At 45.5% G+C, this 19073-nt stretch overlaps 3 protein-coding genes across 3 annotated transcripts in view; 2 read left to right on the top strand and 1 right to left on the bottom strand.

Moving 5' to 3' along the window:
* Positions 1–15387, top strand: part of LOC131294613 (peroxidasin) — a 29393-nt gene extending 14006 nt beyond the window's left edge. The window contains exons 7-10 of the mRNA XM_058322659.1: positions 7967–8170; positions 8412–8584; positions 11060–11235; positions 11303–15387. Coding sequence (XP_058178642.1) covers positions 7967–8170; positions 8412–8584; positions 11060–11235; positions 11303–14054 — 3305 coding nt within the window. The 3' untranslated portion in view covers positions 14055–15387. The remainder of the gene's footprint in view (positions 1–7966; positions 8171–8411; positions 8585–11059; positions 11236–11302) is intronic.
* Positions 15388–15499: 112 nt separating this feature from the next.
* LOC131281191 (acyl-coenzyme A thioesterase 13-like) lies at positions 15500–16693 on the bottom strand. The gene is made up of 2 exons (XM_058310451.1): positions 16489–16693; positions 15500–15981 (listed from the first exon to the last, which is right to left on the bottom strand). The coding sequence occupies exons 1-2, from the start codon at positions 16573–16575 to the stop codon at positions 15637–15639; spliced, it is 432 nt and encodes a 143-aa protein (XP_058166434.1). The 5' UTR covers positions 16576–16693; the 3' UTR covers positions 15500–15636.
* A 110-nt stretch (positions 16694–16803) lies between these two features.
* Positions 16804–18867, top strand: LOC131289794 (uncharacterized). Its single transcript, XM_058319110.1, has one exon. The coding sequence runs from the start codon at positions 16804–16806 to the stop codon at positions 18805–18807; it is 2004 nt and encodes a 667-aa protein (XP_058175093.1). The 3' UTR covers positions 18808–18867.
* The last annotated feature ends 206 nt before the right edge of the window (positions 18868–19073 follow it).

Raw genomic sequence — 19073 nt, 5'->3', positions numbered from 1 at the left:
CTGATGGTGGGTTCGCGAATTTGCTTGATACATAATAAATACCGAGCCTTGAGCAGAATATCTTTAAACATCTTTAAACAAGGATATCAACGATATTAATACCCACACTGTTGAAAGGAATAATATTGCCGCATTAATTTGATTAGTTTACAGAATTGATAATGCTCTAAACTACACTAAACCAATCCCTAGTCGAATGGTAACCACAAAACTAAACCTTAAACGGTCCAAGATAATTTAAATGTTTTCTAGCAAAAGTTAGATATAATGAAAGATACAATATAACTGCTTTTTATGCTGATTGTGAACATTTAAATCTAATCCGACCTTTGTTGTTGTTGAAAAGCCCCGTTACAAAGTAATATTTTACTCTGAAATGTTGCAACACTAACTAAGCTTTGCTCTATCACTTTGAACAGTAAAATGGTTATGTGTGGTGGTAAACTCTGAAAGCTCATTGTGGTTCATTTCCAGTCAAAACCAACATTACAACCCGATAATGGTTTGGGTAAAAACTTAGAACTATTGCACTATGGATTAAAGCAGGCTAACGGATTCCACCCGTGTTTGCACTAGTTGAGCTGTCGGTAAATCTACTTTCCTTGGCTTTGGGATCAGAATCCATCCCACGAACGTTCCTAACCGACGAATATTTGCGATGAGCTCTTGTTTGATGCTTTTTGCTACATCGATTTGTTCCTGGTGCTGTCAAGTGCATGCGTGTGATTAATTTTCGTTTTGGATCTCCCATATCCCATTCCAGCTATGGTTGGTTTCAGTGTGGGTTAAAATAGGCTAACTATTTACTGTGGCTAAGCCGACACGGCTTTCGCCAAGGAATGTAATTTATTCGACAGGGTGATTGATGAGATTCCTCAGGACCGAGCTGCTTCTAATGTGTCATGTAGTCATGTGTCCTTCTTGGAAGTGACAGGAAGAGACCAATTGGTTCATACGTTGAACGATAGTTATGCAAATGCTACTACGAATGTCGAAAAGCCTTACTATAAACTATATTCACTAATGTGCAGTGTTCCTCAAATAAGAAACACGCTTTTCCTTTTCCCCCAAAAGTATACTATGCTGTACCAAATATAATAAATAAATAATAACTAAATGCAGTTTTCATTGGTACTATAAAACAAACATTCAATTTACAGGACATTGAGCATTGCGACAAATTAATATATCCTATCCAGCGCCGGTCTGCTTCTCTCTGGCTACCTGTCATTAAATATTTCCCACAACCGGTGTTTTGATGGCTGGCTGCCCATTTCAGTTATTTATCAATGCGTCCATGCTAGTATTTGCGCACGCAGGTATAAAATCCACGGGAAGGACGGAGGATGTAAACACATCCGTACCAATGTGTGTTTCATGGGCTATTTCAAGTGAACCGAACAACACGGATCCGGGCAAAGTTGGCAGCGTGCATCATGCTGTATGCGCCATACACGATCGAACCACAAACGTTCTAGCTTTTCGTACATACCTGGCGCAGTACACACAATCGATATTTAATTAAATATCGTACCTGCCTTGGCAAATGGACCACGCAAATGTTACAGGTTTTGCAAAAGCTGACGAACAACATGGTGCATGCAGAGCAAATATTGTAGTTCAGTCTACTAACACGTTTCTTTTTGAAGTGCATTTAGTCCTATACCTGTTTTCATGAATTCAATAACAAAACAAATCCTGTGAGACTTATTGAGCCACCTAACCGTTAGAGAGGAGATTAAATGATGCTCTAAGAGATGGTCAAAATAAGGATATAAACAATTAAACAAGCTTAAACTAGTCCCAATCCACAAGAGGAAATGAAAAAAGAATGATAAGTAAATGAATTGTTCTCATTATGCGGCTTGTCTGCTACTTATCATCAGTAACTACGTCATTCACGGACACATTTATATGCTTCCTGCTTCGTCTTTTCGGATGCGCCCGAGAAAGAATGGTTGGAAAACAGTTTGCTTTTGATGACGTTTCGCTGACCATATCGCTCCGTTTCGGAAAACGTAGATTCGTTTGGATTCTTTAAATGCTGACAATGGGATTTATTTGTTTCCGCTGGTGGTTAAAATTATAAGATGAAGAAGAAATTCCGAAAACAAAAGAGCATGTAGCGATAAAGACTAAAAGATGCTAGCATGGCTGCGTACAAAAGCGAATTTATGCAAAACAGTTTTATCGAGCGAACGAAAAACATCGCGAAAAAGTGATAAGCATCTCCGCGAACTTCCTTTGTATCCACCGTGTTTGGTCATCCAACGCGAAACGTACACGAAGACATTCTTTTCCGCACGAGCCAGTTTGATTGAAGGACTGTAGATTTCGACACGGAAAAAAGCACAGACCACCCCTTGTCCTTTTTTTCCTCTGCGAGCAAAACCTTCCAACTCAATGCTGGACGGATCCACAAAAACGATCGTCATTCTCGTTGAAAAAAGAAGATGAAATTGACGCATCCATTATGGAGTGTTTAATCAACGATCGCCGGTGGATAAACAGATTGTCACTCTTTCGGGTATCTTTGAAGCGCAATCAGATGTTGCTGGTGCTTTTTGCTGTTTGTCCGCGGCTCTGCTGGGAAGGATCAGGATTTTAACGAATGGTGTTTTTCCATCGAATCGTTTTTGGCGCTTTTGCTAAAACAAAAGCTCTTCATCAACCTTCCAGAAACTTGTTTGATTAGGATTTCGTATCCCGGGACAGTGTGTCCGCTATTTAAGTGGATTTCTGATTGGATGCAGTTGCACTACTACGAAAGCACAGAAGTATGGATGGAATGGTTCTTTTACATCAGATATTTATTTTAAATAGAACAAGAACTATGTCAAATGTCTTTAATACATCGAACAGCTTCGTCAAACCCACATTTATCCGATTGTTGATTGCTGACGGAAATTTTCAATTGGTTCGGACCAACGATGAAACTTCGAGAAAATGCTTGTGCTTGACATAATGCTGCAATCCTGTGGACGTATCCCTGGCTACAATTCAGACTTCCCGGAATTCGATTCCAAGTGCCCAAAGTCCGCATGCGAAAGATCCCTTCCTGCAGAAAATTCAATCGACGCTGTTTAATGGTTTTTCTAGGCAAGCACACGTGGCGGAAAATTGGGAAAAAGAGATTGTGTGATGATGTCGCTCAACGAAAGTTCGAATGAACCTGACATTCCTATGAGTAGACGGTGACGGCGTACATCCCTACACTTCTACCCAAGGCCCTAGATCGGCTTCCATAATCAACTGATGCCAGCGGAATCCCTGGACACCCCTTGAGGCTTGAGTGTTCGATACCACGATAATCAGATTGACAAATTTCACGCACCGATGGCGGTTCCACTAAAACCCGGCGCCAACGGTTCCATATCATAGCGTTGCTCGAAGTCAGTCAGTCAAAGGAATGGCAGAACTTGCCGAATCGTTTCTTCAACTTAAGGATAGGTGTGGCGGAGAGTCGGGGTGGGGAGAAGATGTGATTTGAATTTCAAACGCCACAACGAACGGCGGATGGCGATATCTGGCACACATGATTTAGATCATCACCCAACGTCGACAAGCGGACCTAGGAAAACGGAACCGACATTTCGACGAGTTTGTTTTTGACGGAAACGACGGTGGAACACGACACGCTTTGGGGCAAGGAAAAGCCGCGTGAAAACTACACATGCATCGCACATGTTCCTGATGTTCATCTGGACGGACTACAAAAAGAAAACCCGACTTGGCCGTGCTTCAGTCGAAAACGAAAAACCATTCAACCGATGCTCGAGCACTCGAAGCAGCGTGAATTTCGGCTGCTGCGAAATGGATAGACGGTCAGGATACATGTGGCCTACGGTTGTTCATTCCCTCCCAACCACTCGGCACACTCTTGTGGGACCTTCTGTGTTTTCCCAGAGCTGAGCGATAGCACGTCCGCCGAAATTACCGTTTGATTGTGATTTGTAATGAATGGAATGTAATTTTATTTCCGATTTGCTTTCGCGCCCTCGATTTGCTTGCCCGATGGCTGTCTGTGTGTGTGTATGGACATGCCTGGGAGGAAGTTTAGGCCACGCTGGGCTGTCAAATCCGTTCCGTCCTTGGGGAGTTCCGAGATTGACGGTGACGGAAGCTGACACTGGGCGTTGGGAATGGAAATGGAAATGGACACGATCACTGAATAAAAGAAATAAATTGAACGAATGAGATGGACCAAAAACATGAATTAATCCAAGGGTCTGACGATGGTGCTTTCCCTAACAATTTGTTATCTAGTCTTGATTAATACTGAGATTATTACTGAGGTTTTGGATCAAATAGTAGAAATTATTTTGTATTTCCTCTGACAGCTCGTGTTTAACAAACTCGAAATCGTACATCTAGAATAGCTTCAACTAAATGAAGACAGCTTTAAAGTTTGCTGATTCCGTTTCTATGTACTTATAAACACTTGAGGACACTCTCAGTTTCTTCACAGAGTTTGAGTCGCCAGAAGCTGCTTTCTACGTTTTAATCCGATCGAGGATCTAGCTCAACCCGCTTAAAATACGATGCGAGCAACGCCTTTCGAAATTGTTCTAGAAATGTAATTCGATTCGGGCAAAAAATAAAGACGACTGCGAACGAGGTGACGGCTGGCAATGGCATACAATATTCAACTTCCCCGTTGCCGGTGGACGGTTAAATGGATCCAATCAAATTATCTTCCACCTTGTCGTGCCATTTAATTCCATTCCGAATCCGTCGTTCGTCCGACCCGTAGAGCTGAGCGTATTTTCGAGGATATATCCGGAACACCGAGAGTTCACTGCCAAACGTCAATGACATATTCTGGCCCGTCGTATGGCGCTGGAAAATGAGAAAAGGGTCAACCAGACGAAATCTTTCGTGGAGCTCTATTCCTCCGCCTGGCACTTTCTCGTTCTATCTTTGGACGGCCGTTGGCATATTGAATGCATAATTTACAACGAACTGAGAACACACTAAAAAAGCACCCACACTTTTTGATCACCGACGCTTGCCATTTGCACTTGATCCCGTCTCCCAGTTGCTAAGGGTTGTCGGTTTCCCTAGGGGCACTGTGGCCCAGAACGGAAGTCGGCCATTTAACACGATGTTCTTCCACGTGTCGGCCACGACCTGGGATAATGTTCGGTAAGTGAGGCTTATGGCGTTTGGAGCGCTTCCTGCGAGAGGTTATTTTAAGCTTTCTACACTTTTTTGCACGAAAGCTTCATCATATTCTGCGATCAATTTTTCAACAGTAAATTCTGGAGTGTTCCTTGAGGTAGAGAATTTGTACTTTACCAAGCTTTAGGGAGTGAACGAAGGAACGAGACACGAGACCTCTACTTTACATATCGAACCACATAAAAAGCGTGGGACTAAAATATATTGGCTTCACGACCCACATTCTCTGCCCTCCTCTCCATCTTCTACCGGTTGATGGCCAAATTTAGGCGGTCTGATATCTTATTCCGATGCTGTTGAAGTTTGATTTGCATTTTCTGCCATGAGGAGGAACGTCTTCTACTCCCTTGGTTCCTTGGTTGAAGATGGTTCTCTTCATCCGAGAAAGGCACTTGTTGCATAACAAATTGTGGTTTCCCACGGTGGATGCTTTAATTGGAAGTTATGGTGCGTGAAAATGGAATTCCAAAGGTAATTTATTTCCATCAATACCGGTTTCTGAAGTCGATTCATTTTTAATCCCAAAGTTAGGTCTTTTACGCGTTTCAAGCGAATTTCATCATTGAAAAGTTGTTCAAAACTTTTCCATTCGTCTGAAAATTTGTTTCAATCAATGGAGTCGTCAAAGTTAAACTGATTTCTTTGTCGAAAAGAAGACACATAAAAGAAACAGAGTGACAGAAAAATTTCCATTTCGTGCCTTTTCTTCACATTACAACAACTAAATCCAAAAGTGAATCAAACACAGATGTCAAGCCAACTGAAGAGACAATCGCTTAAGGATTAAATTTAAATTTTCTTAAAGCATCTCATCCCCGTTCCTAGTGTTTGTATAACTCTAAAGACGTGATTCCGGCACCGTTCTATAGCTGGGAAAATCGAAAACGTGGGGCAGCCACGATGCTTTCGAGAAGGAAAAATGTTTACCAATAAATCTGTAAGTGCGGCCCGCAAACGGTGCACCATCCCATTTGCTATTTTATCCTATCCTCTCTCGAAACCCATTTCTTCTTCGGTTTCCACCAACGTCTGATCGAGAATATTTTCTACAGAGGGAAGCAATATTGGTTGGGGAAAGAAAATGCATCTCCGGTTCAATCCGTTTCGAAAAACACACATTCCGGTTTTATGGCGTAGTCATGCCGGGCTCTTAGACGGACGAGATAAACCCATTTTTGTTTCTCATAAATTCGAAATCGAAGTCAAGCCAGTGCCTTTTGCACCGAACCGCAATCCATTCCACGTACGCGCATCGAATCCTTCCGAGGTACCTTTCCCGGTCCGATGCCGGGAATCTCGGAACAGCACATCACCTGGCACTTCCTGGCGGGTTTGGCAAGTCGACACGATTTGTGCCACGAGGCAGCTGGTGCTGAGCTTATTGCAGGAAACCGGTAAGACGGGCTGTGTCCCCGGGACCGAAGCTCTAGTTGTTGCAGTTCAATTTTGAGCAAAAGAAAGCAGACACCGCTTGCCCCTTCACTCCTTCGTGCCTCCAACATTGACAAATAGTCCTTGGTTTCCTTCCTAGGAGCTGAAGAAGGCTGCTACCAGAGACACAACATCATTGCAATATTGACGGTACAAGAAAGCACAAGGCTTGCATTTCGAACATTCTCATCGGGAATTCCCAACCTCTAGGAGTCCAATTACCGGGGTGGTGGGCCAAACTAAGAGACGCTACCATAATTCCGAGTCCGTAGAATAAAGTTGTGGAATTTGGACCAACAGAAAATGCAAGAAAAAAAGTAGGAAAAAATTCCTCAACATAATAAATAATAGTCCAACATGACATATTTCTACCGCCAGTGTTCTCTGCCATTCCGACAACGGTCCAAACACCGGGGGGTAAAACAATGAATGTCAGGACGGTGTTTGTATCAAATGAACCTTTTTCGAATCGAAATTTGAAATATTCTTATACTGTTGGAGGTAAAAATAGCGCTGGAAAATAAACAACCCGCAATTGCATCAAAATAAACTTCTTTCTTTGGTATGCGTTTGGCAAGTTCCAAGAAGAAGGAATGCTTGTGTAATTTTTCTTCCATTTTTGATTCATATTTCGGTGGTATCTCTGTTCGAGTGCAACAATTGCGACACGTTTCGAATTTGAAAGACGAAAGCCTTCAATTCAGATATAACCACTCCGACTCAAAAGGTTTTGTTATACTACGAGTATGAGCGTGAGAAGCGACTTCGTTTTTTTGCGATTTGCAGACCTATATACATTATCCGTGTCAAGCTAAAGCCTAATCTGATGTGGCTATGCGCCATCTGTATCTAACCGAGAGAAAGTTTTTCTCCGAACCAAATGATTTAAACACCGGAAAGGGGGAACAACTCGAGCAAAACCACAACAACAAACAATGATCGGTTTTGTAGCATCCGGTTTTCCAAGCAAACCGAACAGGGCGCCTGGTGGAAACTCTCTGAGACATTAATCCATTCCAACCGACCAACCAGCCGACACAAACGCAATTCAAACTGCAGACGATCGAGATTGTGGCATCCAACCGTACGAACGCCACCACCATTACCAACACCACAAGTACCACAATCGGGCTGTTGCATCCTGAGAAGGAGCCGGTCCGACCAACATTGCAATACAAAGCAATTTCTTTTAGCTGCTGTGGAAATGGTTCTCGGTTATTGGTTTCCTCCGAGCAAATCCGTCTGCTGGCACTGACCAAGCAGTCCGACGTTTGGGAAAAATATTATACTTCCCGCTTGTACTTCTATGTGTGATTGCGGTGCTCATTCCATCCTTTCCTTCCTTTTCCTTTAGCGCCACCGAGAATCGTCCTCGGGCCGGAAAATCAAAACGTGAAAATCGGCACCACCCTGACGTTGGAGTGTGAGGCGGACGGAAACCCACTGCCGCACATCTGGTGGAAAAAGGACGGCCTTCCGGTGAACGAAACGAGCCAAGTCTTCTTCAGCGACGATGCGATCGAGCTAACGATTGACCATGTGCAGGAGTCGGACTCAGGTAAGGTTGCAATGTACGCTCGGTGCACTAAGCCCTTTTCCTTTCGCCTGTAGCGGGGTTTTGTTGGCGGTCAGTTCGGAATGTAATCTGTTGCGCACGGGTCGGCCACCACCCTTAGCACATTCCCTTTGTTTTCCCGAACGATGGCGCTGGGATATTACTGTAATCTTTAATTGATCTAAACGCTAAAGGCAGCCTTTCGGAGTTTCACTTAGTCCTGGTCCTTCTCCATCCCATCCAGGTACGTACGTTTGCGTGGCCGAGAATGAGCTGGGCATTGCCGAGGTCGAGGCTGAAGTGGTCGTCATCAACGAGGGTCCTCCACGGTTTCTCTTCGAGCCGTACGATCTGGACGCCATCGAGGGCACCACCATCGAGATGCCCTGCAAGGCGGAGAACGACGATATACTGCAGGTAAGCTCCATTTTCCACCTGATTGGCCGGATGCACATGCACCGTTTCTTTGAAGTTTTCCTAGATTAACATGACCAACATGGCGGCTTATGGCATCTATTTTTAAACCGTGATAATGTTCCCCAACAACGTGCAAAAATGCATGAAGTTAGTGAATGCATGTTACTTTCGTATGTTTATATATGAGAGAGAAACACGAGCAGGAACTTGTTTTAAAACACTTACGGAATTTGTTGTAAAACGGACGATGGATGTTGAGAAGTAATATGGAAATTAGATATTTTATTTCCACCGTTCCCCACATAGAATTATTATTTTATCTTATACATTGTACTGCGGGATTTTCGAGCTTTAACAAAAGTTTTTCGTAAACCCTTCGAATGGTTTGCATGTTTATTCAAGTATTTTCAAATGGAAATCTCACCATTTTAATATTTCCCATACCCGTCACCATAGTTACCAGGTTATACCTAGGAATTTTGTTTTTCAACTCTATCGTTGGTTAACAAACTGCCGGTCGCACTACACATGTTTAAATATTAACTTGAAAAACAATTCGCTACCTTCTTCAACTTCCTAAATCAATCATCCCGTATTTAGTTTGCACCCGTACACTATCCCTTCTCGGCCGAAAAGGAGTGGAGGGATCATAAATAAGTAACCTGATGGACCGGATCGAAATCCTGCAAATCCGCCCATCTGTAAACAGCCTCTTTTTACAACGGGTACGACATGAAAATCGAAAAATCCACTCAATCGATCCGAAGGTCTAATGGTGGACGTAGGGCTAATCTGTGGCTCTCTTGGACGGTGTTGAGTGTAGCGAGATCAGTGTTCAGATGCGTCCAGGCTTGAGCATCATCCTCATCATCATCATCATCGTGAAGGACAGCAGCAACAGAGGTATAAATAGCCAGAGGAACAGCTAGAACGTGCTAATCTTTTCGCTTCCGATCGCTTACCTTCTCTCGAGGTCGCCCGCAAATACCGTGTGTAGCAGGAAAACCCGGAAAACACAAAACCGAACACTGGAAACAACATTCTACATCCCATCCTGCCCCCTTCCCATGCGGAACTCCTTCTGAGATGGACGGAGATTATGCAAATTTTCGATGAAAATAATTTCCCCCAGCCTTTCTCACCCTCCGTCTTGGTCGGTGCAGCAAAGTGTGAACGCCTTTCGATCGATCGATGGGCGGAAGGCGGCGACTGGTAGGTTGGCAATATTCTGCCGGCATGGAAAAGGGAGATTTATGGATCCATTTGAGCGTAATTCCTGTCTGTCGAGCATCCGGTTCGGGGAACCGAGATGGTTGCAAAATTTAAAACCCCCCGAATGCATGATTAAAGCACATTTACCAGAATTTCTGCCCGACGAGTGGTGCGTTACAGTGTTTTGAGCGCAAGAGGCCAATTTTAAACATGAATACGTGCTACTTCAAACTGCCTTTCGTTTGAACTCGATTCCGAGTTACCCGCCGGAGGAGGTAAAATCTTCATACCCATTGGTTTGAAGCACCTATATTCGCTTATCTAAACAACAACTGCAACGAATCATTTGGTGAGTCCAATGGGAATTGTAAATTGCGCTGTCGGTATTGCCCCGCCGGGTAGTTGTTTCGAGTCAAGGGACTCAGAATGTGCCCGCCCGAGGGTCGCCGGAAAACCACGAAAATACAATTTCATTCGCAGATTACCCAACGGTCGATTCGGTCGAAGACCTGTTTGTAATAAACTGCATTCATGGAAAACATGAAACCGTCCAGCGCACGGTGGGAGAGTATAGTATTTGGTTTTAACATTTAAATTTCAATGACCGGTTTTCAATGAAGGAATTTGCATATTTTTTTCTAACAGCAAGTTGTTTGAAATGAGTAGATGTTTTAACTAATTATTTTTTCCAAAGTAATTTGAAATGATTTGGAAATTTTCACCTGACAAATTAAAATTCGTACAAAACATAAAATTGGTGTACATTTTCATCTTGAATTATGTCGATTTAACGTTTATATTATTCTAATTATCATTATATATTTCTTTTTCAACTTAATAGTGCGATATTTGTAAAAAGATTTCCCAATGTAAAATATGTTTAACAGTCTGCAAACTTTCTGTAGACCTTTTTTTTTGAAAATCGTTTTCCTTTATACTTGCGTTTCAAAAGCTGTATTGTTACAAGGCTCTTACATTGTTCTTAATAGACAATTTTACGTGTTGTTTTTTTTTATAATAGGCTTAATAAAAATACATATTTATGCATTTATTTATGTTAAGTAGATAAACAAATGAGATGTCCACACATTGGCAACACTAAGCGCTACTGTGCGAGACTAGAACAACCACAATCAAGGTTTATTCCACAGAGAGAACAACTGTGGATCGTCGTGTATCCTTATCGCGTTCGAAATGAACCGATTTGTTCGAGTTTCACCCCGGCTAACATTCGGTCCCCGTTACCTCCCGTTTCTCCCGCAGATCAAATGGCAGAAGGAAGGTCGAACGATAACGCCGAAGGACAAGGACAAGTACCGTATATCATCCGCCGGCAGTCTGTTCGTCTCCAACATCACCGAGCTGGACGTCGGACGGTACGAGTGCTCGCTGTTGAACAAATATGGCCGAGCGACGGCTAGCGGCATGCTGACGGTGAAGTAAGTGTATAGGAGCTTTCCGCCAAATGTCTGCCCTAACGCGTTTGGTGTGTACGGTTCTTTGTAGGAAAAAGGCGGAAGCGCTGCCGGGAGATCAGTACGTGCGCATAGCAATTGCCGAGGCTTCGCGGGAGGTGGATATGGCCATAAATCAAACCATCGGGCGAATGTTTGGGGCGGGCCCGAACGCTACCGTCCGCTACCATGGGGATCTGTTCCGCATCGTGCGCTTCCCGACGGGTCCGGCCCGGGAGTTGGCGCGGGCAGCCGAGGTGTACGAGCGAGCGCTGGTCATCATCCGGCGGCAGGTGGAAGCGGGCGCCAATCTTACCACCAACACCACGGACTTCAACTACCGGGATCTGCTTTCGCCGGAATATTTGGACCTGTTAGAGCAACTGTCGGGGTGTATGGCGCACCGAGTTACCCCGAACTGCTCGGAACGATGCTTCCACGGCAAGTTCCGTTCGCTCGACGGTACGTGCAATAACTACCAGCATCCGACCTGGGGATCCTCGTTGACCGGCTTCCAGCGATTGTTGCCACCGACGTACGAGAACGGGTTCAACAGCCCGGTGGGATGGAACCGAACGGCACGGTACTATGGCCACCCGAAGCCGAGTGCCCGTCTCATCTCGACCAGTCTGATAGCGACGGCTAGCGTAACACCGGACGACCGTATCACGCACATGGTGATGCAGTGGGGCCAGTTTCTCGATCACGACCTCGACCATGCCATCCCCTCGGTGACGTCGGAAAGCTGGGACGGGGTGGACTGTAAGAAGACGTGCGAGTACGCCGCACCCTGCTATCCGATCGACGTTCCGGCCGATGACCCACGCATCCGCAATCGGCGGTGCATCGATTTCGTGCGCTCGAGTGCCGTCTGTGGTTCCGGCATGACATCCATCTTCTTCGGGAGTGTACAACCGCGCGAGCAGATCAACCAGCTGACCGCGTTCATCGACGCCTCGCAAGTGTACGGCTACACGGAACTGTTCGCCCGGGAACTACGGAACCTCACCACGGACGGTGGGTTGCTGCGTGATGGTGCCCACTTCCCCGGCCAGAAGCCACTGCTACCGTTCTCCGCACCGACCGACGGTATGGACTGCCGGCGAGATTTGGACGAGAGTCAGATCAACTGCTTCACCGCCGGCGATATCCGGGTGAATGAACAGCTCGGGCTGACGGCGATGCACGTGATCTGGATGCGTGAACACAACCGACTGGCCGAGGAGCTGCATCGGGTCAATCCACACTGGGATGGCGATCGGTTGTACCACGAGGCACGGAAGATTGTGGGCGCCACGATGCAACACATCACCTACAGTCACTGGCTGCCGCTGGTGATTGGCGATCGGGGTATGGCCCAACTCGGCCCTTACCAAGGCTACGATCCGTCCGTATATCCAGCTATCTACAACGAGTTCGCAACGGCCGCGTTCCGTTTCGGCCATAGTCTCATCAACCCGATACTGCACCGGTTGAATGAATCCTACCAACCCGTCCCGCAGGGTCACCTGCCCTTGCATAAGGCATTCTTCGCCCCCTGGCGGTTGATGTACGAGGGAGGTGTGGACCCCCTGCTGCGTGGACTCTACAGCGTGGCGGCGAAGCTCAAGAAACCCGACCAGAATCTCAACACCGACCTCACGGAACGTCTGTTCGAGGTGGCGCATGCTGTCGCACTCGATCTGGCAGCCATCAACATCCAGCGGGCGCGCGATCACGCCATCCCCGGCTACAACGAGTACCGGAAGCTGTGCGGCCTAAAGGTGGCCACCGATTTTGACGATTTGCGGGAAGAAATTTCCGACCCGGCGGTGCGAAAGAAGCTCGAGCAGCTGTACGGACACCCGGGTAACATTGACCTTTGGGTGGGTGGAATTCTGGAAGATCAACTTCCCCGCGCTAAGATGGGACCACTGTTCGCGTGCATCTTGGTACGCCAGTTCCGGGCGCTCCGTGCTGGCGATCGTTTCTGGTACGAAAACGACGTGTTCCGGCCGGAGCAGTTGGCGGAAATCAAACGTGCATCGCTGGCCCGTGTCATCTGTGACAATGGTGACAACATTACCACCGTCACCGGCAACGTGTTCATACTGCCAGCCCAACAGGGTGGCTACCAGCAGTGCAAGGACATTCCCCAGCTCAATCTCGACCACTGGGTTGACGCGCGGGACGACCAGTGCACTCCTACGCCTCCTTCCCAACGGAAGCGTCGCTCGGTGGCACGGGTGCGACGTGCCCTACCTCTGAACGATAAGCAAACGGGCGGTGACGTACTGCGGGATCACGAGCTGCAGGTGCAAGGCTCGAAGCAGGAACACTACGCCTTAAACGACAACCATCTCGAGCCACCGGTGGACGATACTTCGTTCGTGGACGATGACATGAACGAGGAGCGGATCGAGGGTCTGGAGGCGCTGATCGAAAGCTTCCAGAAATCGATGAAACAGATGCGCCGCAAAATTCGACGCCTGGAGCAGCAGTGCTCGGCCGCGGTTCTCGCGGTGGCGGCGGTCACAAACGGTAACGCGGCCCCGGGCGCAGCCAACCCGAGCAAAGGGAAACCGCACGGCCATTGCGTCGACAGCAAGGGCATCAAGCGGCTGAACAACGAAATCTGGATGCGAGACGATTGCACCAAGTGCGAGTGCGAACATCACCAGATCAGCTGCGAGACGGAAAAGTGCGCCGAGCTGATCTGCGAGAACAATCTGGTGCTGGTGAAGGAGGAGGGCAAATGCTGCGCGGCCTGTGCCGTCGCGGATGATAACGGCACCGTGGCCACGATCAGTAAGGATGGGCAGTGAGGCGATAACACTCACTCGGGTCTTTTATGGTGAGTTTGGAAGAATTGATCAAATCAAACCTCTTTCCATCGAAGGATGCCATGGACCATCCTTCCCGCTTGGACACGAGTGGAAGCTATATAGCTGGTAATAGCGAAAACTCGTTCCGGCCCAGGTCCGAATGTCGGCATGAAAACTAGACAAACTAATTCATAGATACGAAAAAATATATCTCCAAACATGATGCATGGTTCGTGATTCGTAAAGTTTAGTTCACTCGCTCTAGAAAAGTGTTATTTAAACAAGTATTTTCCCTTCCCAACCGTAGGTTGAAACTGTATTTAATTTGAAATCTGATTTTCTCCCTTGCCCTTGCTTCTATTTAAATTTCGACTATGAAGTTTTTCCTTATTTTCCATTCAAAAATAAGTTTCCTGTAAACATGCATCGTTTAATAGTTGTGTTTTCATCTTTCTTTTTTTGTATTGTGACCATGCCGGTTCACAGATTGAGCACAAAACAGCATCCAATTCACGTACGTTCATAGTTAAACCAAGTAAACACGTAGCCAACAATTTACTGCAGTTTTGCGAAACTAGGTTTTAGCAATATTAGTACCTTTTGGAGTCAACCTTTAGTGATAACATTTCTCCGTTGATGATACACATTTTTGCGGATTAATTATCCATCATACCATGAGGCAGTGGGGAACTAAAAACAAACCCAGATAAACGAACGCAGTCCTCGACATTAAGTCAAATTTTTAGGATATAAAGGCAGTGGTGAGGATAGAAAGTAGTGGCCATTCGTGCGTGGAGAGGACAGGAAAAAAACCTATTCACTCACTAAACCGATACGCATCTCGGTGCCAAATGAGGACGATTGACCTTGCCACTGTGGCACAGTGCATATCGTAGGACTGTACCGGCTGCAAGAACTCCGCATACTCTATCGACTCGACAACTACTTACTGTAAATACTTTTTTAAACGTTCAAATTACCATTAACTTTAAAAAAAAAAACAAAGAGAAAAATCTTAGAAACTGTAACCCGCAACCGGCATCCGGAGCAAGAGAGAGGGACATAATACTTTTCACCAACTAGCGAAAGCACCAGGTACGTTCTTGTAGGTCTACAATAGATGGGAAAATCGGTTCGGTATCTTATTGTTCGGCCGAAAGATCGGAAACGGCGGAAAATGTGAATCGAAGAAAAAGGTCGGAAGTGATGAGCGATAGCAGGTGGAATCGATAAGCTCTACAATAAATTTTACTCGAAACAAAAACTGTCCTTAAACTTGATGGGTATTATTGAAAGCCGGGTTACATTTGAGGGGAAAATCAAAACAATTACGAGAAGCGGTTGAGAACACTGGAGGACAAATAAATCGATCTTTAATAGCTACTCTTCTTTTTCAAACGAAACGTTACTTGTGTTGAACGGATTTGAATAGTATGTGTCGAGCAAGTTTGTTTATTGCGATTGTATTTCAATTCCAACCCTATCCGAAAGAGCCTTTGAATGTAAAACGAAGACTAAAACAAGTTACACCGCCTCCCCAACACCTACATTTCTAGATAAAATTTCTAGCATTATATGCCGTTTAACTACTACCTATATATTTGGTATGCGAGGCTTTGGCAATGATGGAATTATCCTTCTTGTGCCGCAATTCACATTCGAGAAAAGCTAAATTCCTGCCCGCCCGTACGGTGTTTGCATCGATGACAACCTCGTCACCTTGGCGTGCGCCCTTTAGGTAGCTCACGTGGATGTCAACCGACACACCGGGGACGGCGTTTTCCTTCGTCATCAAGGCATACGTAGTCACCACGTCCACAATTGTGGCCGTGAACCCACCGTGCAATCCTCCGGCCCGGTTGAGGTGCTCTTCCTGTACCTTGAACTCGGCCAAACAGCGACCGTCCCCACCGCTGACCATAACCAGCTGGAATGAGGCAAAGAAGAAGAGAATTTATATTGTACATGTGATTTACTTATGCCTGTAACGTATCTTACAATGATGTAATGCCCTATCACAAAAGATGTTCATCAATGGTAGGTATAATATTCTTTTCTAAGCCCATCTATTGGCTGAATACCATTTTAATTGTACAATTTAATAGGAATTGACAGTTAAGCGATTCATTGAATAGATGCATCCCACACAACATGTACAACTAGTAAGGACAACGGTCAATTCAAATATTTACTGCAGCAAGGATAACGAAATCGATGCGCTTCCAAGCTGGCGAGACACTTCCTAATGCATCTGTCAAAGTTTGCGGTGTTTTGCGGGACGCAACAACAATGTTTATGTAACCAAAAACTGCTAGTTTCTATTGTAAAACTACGTTGCATCAGGTATTCGCGTTAGAGAATTAAGTGTTTAGTTCATTCGTTCACTGCGCACTCGAATTTGAGGTAAATATGGCCACACATTAATCGTACATACCTGCTGCAGACATCGATCGTAGCCGTTTGTTTTGGTCATGACGCTGGCGATGGTTCGCAGTAAATCGATCCCTTTCTTTCCACTCATCGTCGAAATTCGTTTGATTGCACAAAACACTGATCTTTAAAGGACTACCGGTAGTGACTTCGGAACCTCGAGTAAGGAATACGTATGAAACAGTAAGGAAATCCACCGCCAAAACCTCTTGTCGGCTGCTTCGATTGTTCACTACCTGCTTGTCAACGGGGTAAGCATGTACATGAGTGTGTTTACTTTACGCGCATGAAATTTAACCGAGAAATATTTCACAGCAAGATGGAAATGCAGGAGATGACAACGTTCCAACTGCCGGATGAAATTGTCCAGCCATACGCAATATCCTGCGCTGGGGATATGCTAGTGGTCAGCTGCAAGGAGGAGACGTTCGTGTTGCGGCTGAAGTACAAACCATTCTCGGAGGATGGTGCCATCAACTATGTGCTTTCACGATTCAAATGTTCCTCCGCCCGGCCAACCGGTCAACTGTTGACACACGAAACCAACCTCTACAATGCCAGTGATACTGAGCAGCGGAAAATAATTATGCTCGATCAAACGCTCATTCCGAACATTACAAAAGTTTACATAAACAACGTGCAATCATGGATATCACCACCGGGAGCAATTCCGGACAGCGCCAACGGACATCTTATAGCGAACCTTACCAACATGGGCCAGTTGACGATCTACCGACAAGATGAACAATGGATATCGAGTTGGAACATGTATGTCGATGTTTCTGCAGCATGGATTAAGCATATTTACAAAGGAGAAGCAATCGAACAGTTTGAGCAACTGCGAACGATGGCATCGGAAATCATAATCACGTCCTTCTGCTGGCAGGACGCTGCAAACAGTTCATTTGCGCCATATTTTGCCTTCGGTACTAAGTCTGGAAAGATTGTGATTTGCTCTCTGTCCGAAGCAGGGCCTCAGATAGAGGATGTTTATCAGTATGAGGAAGCAGCGTCTGTGCTAAAGTACAACGCTGAAAAAAACTTCCTTCTGGTGGGTGGACGAAGTGGTCAGGTAACTTTGTTCCGATGCAACAAAAATATTCGACGCGTTGCCACTTTCTTGGACGAAGATCTCACAGCCTCCATTTTGGAATATGAACTGGAAAGTATTAACGATCATCTACTGCTGCTCGTTGTGAAGGGTTCGTTTCTACTGGCCCTGCATATTAATTTAAATGCCAAAATATTAGGCACAGGAGTATTGAATTTGGAACACTTTATGATTACCGGTTTGAAGCAGCTTGAAAAGGGAAGATATATCGCCTGCACAATGGAAGGGGCCATTTTCCTGGTCGTCATCGATCGTACGCACCATGGAGAGTTAAAATTTCGCTGTGAGCAAATCAAAACGGATATCAACGTCGCCTCGTACGCGCTGTATGGCGTAACAGCGACGCGCACCCGCGCCTGCTGGCTTTTCCTGGGTTTTCCCTCGAGACGATACGACCATTTATCACTCCGCACGCCCACTTGCGTGTTCTTCACCAAGTTTACAATGCGTCAGGCACTGGAAGTGTTGCAGAGCAACCAAACGCTCAAGATGACCGACCACTACGATGCGGCAGAAGTTGCACGCTACAATATGAGTAAAAATCCGGACACTTTCAATCAGCTCGAATCGGTCGTGCTTCATCCGGAGCTGGACACGGCCTTTTGCTACCAGCTGAAGCTGCAGTTAATTTACCTCGGTGCGAAAATGACACACCAGAGCCGACGAAACAAGCAAACCACGGAAATCCTGCACAATCAGCTACAGTTTCTGTGCACCATGATCGAAGTTATCAACGCCGCAAACGTGCTGTGCTATTTGGCGGAGATCGCCAAGTGTAAATCGTCACTGAATCCGCTGCAGCAGAATGCCGTACTGTGCTTACGAAATTTCATCGACAACATAGTGGAAGATGCTTTCCCGGGCGATTACGAGTATGTGCACCAGGGGCTGAAAGCGAAGCTATCGAATGTACTGAGTAAGACGTCCACTCTTCCCACGATTCCGTACGAGGTATGTAATTTCTGCGACGCAGAGATGGCACCGGGCCGAATCACGTGCCGGAAGGACCATCCGGTGTTCCGGTGTGTAACGACAAAAATCCAAATCCCCCTGGACGGGGACGAGATTACGTGCGAAATGTGTCAACGGTATTCGCTCAAGTTGTCCATGCTCAGTTTGGTGTTTGAAGATCAAAAGCTTTGGAGTATGAAGTGTCCCATTGATTATCGAAATTGTTGCCTTTGTGATGTTCCGTTTAGGAGCACTAGCTAGGTGTCTATATCTAAAAACCTGAGATCAAATAATTTTATTTTACATACGAATTATTTTCAAGATAAATAAAACAATCTTTAACTCTTATGTCTACCAAGCTTTCGAATCCAAAAGCAAGGTATGGAGGAAAAATAATTGTAACGAGTCAACATTAAACTTCATTTTTATGCGAAAACACATTCCCAATCTACTTTTGTTCACATGTTAGCTACACCTTCTCAAGTTTTAACTAACTGAAACCAAATTATCAACACATAATTTTATAA

Source organism: Anopheles ziemanni, chromosome 2, assembly GCF_943734765.1.
Source record: "Anopheles ziemanni chromosome 2, idAnoZiCoDA_A2_x.2, whole genome shotgun sequence".
NCBI classification, from domain to species: domain Eukaryota; kingdom Metazoa; phylum Arthropoda; class Insecta; order Diptera; family Culicidae; genus Anopheles; species Anopheles ziemanni.
Note: the sequence above shows the minus strand (reverse complement) of the source record. Positions and strands in the feature narration are given on the sequence as shown.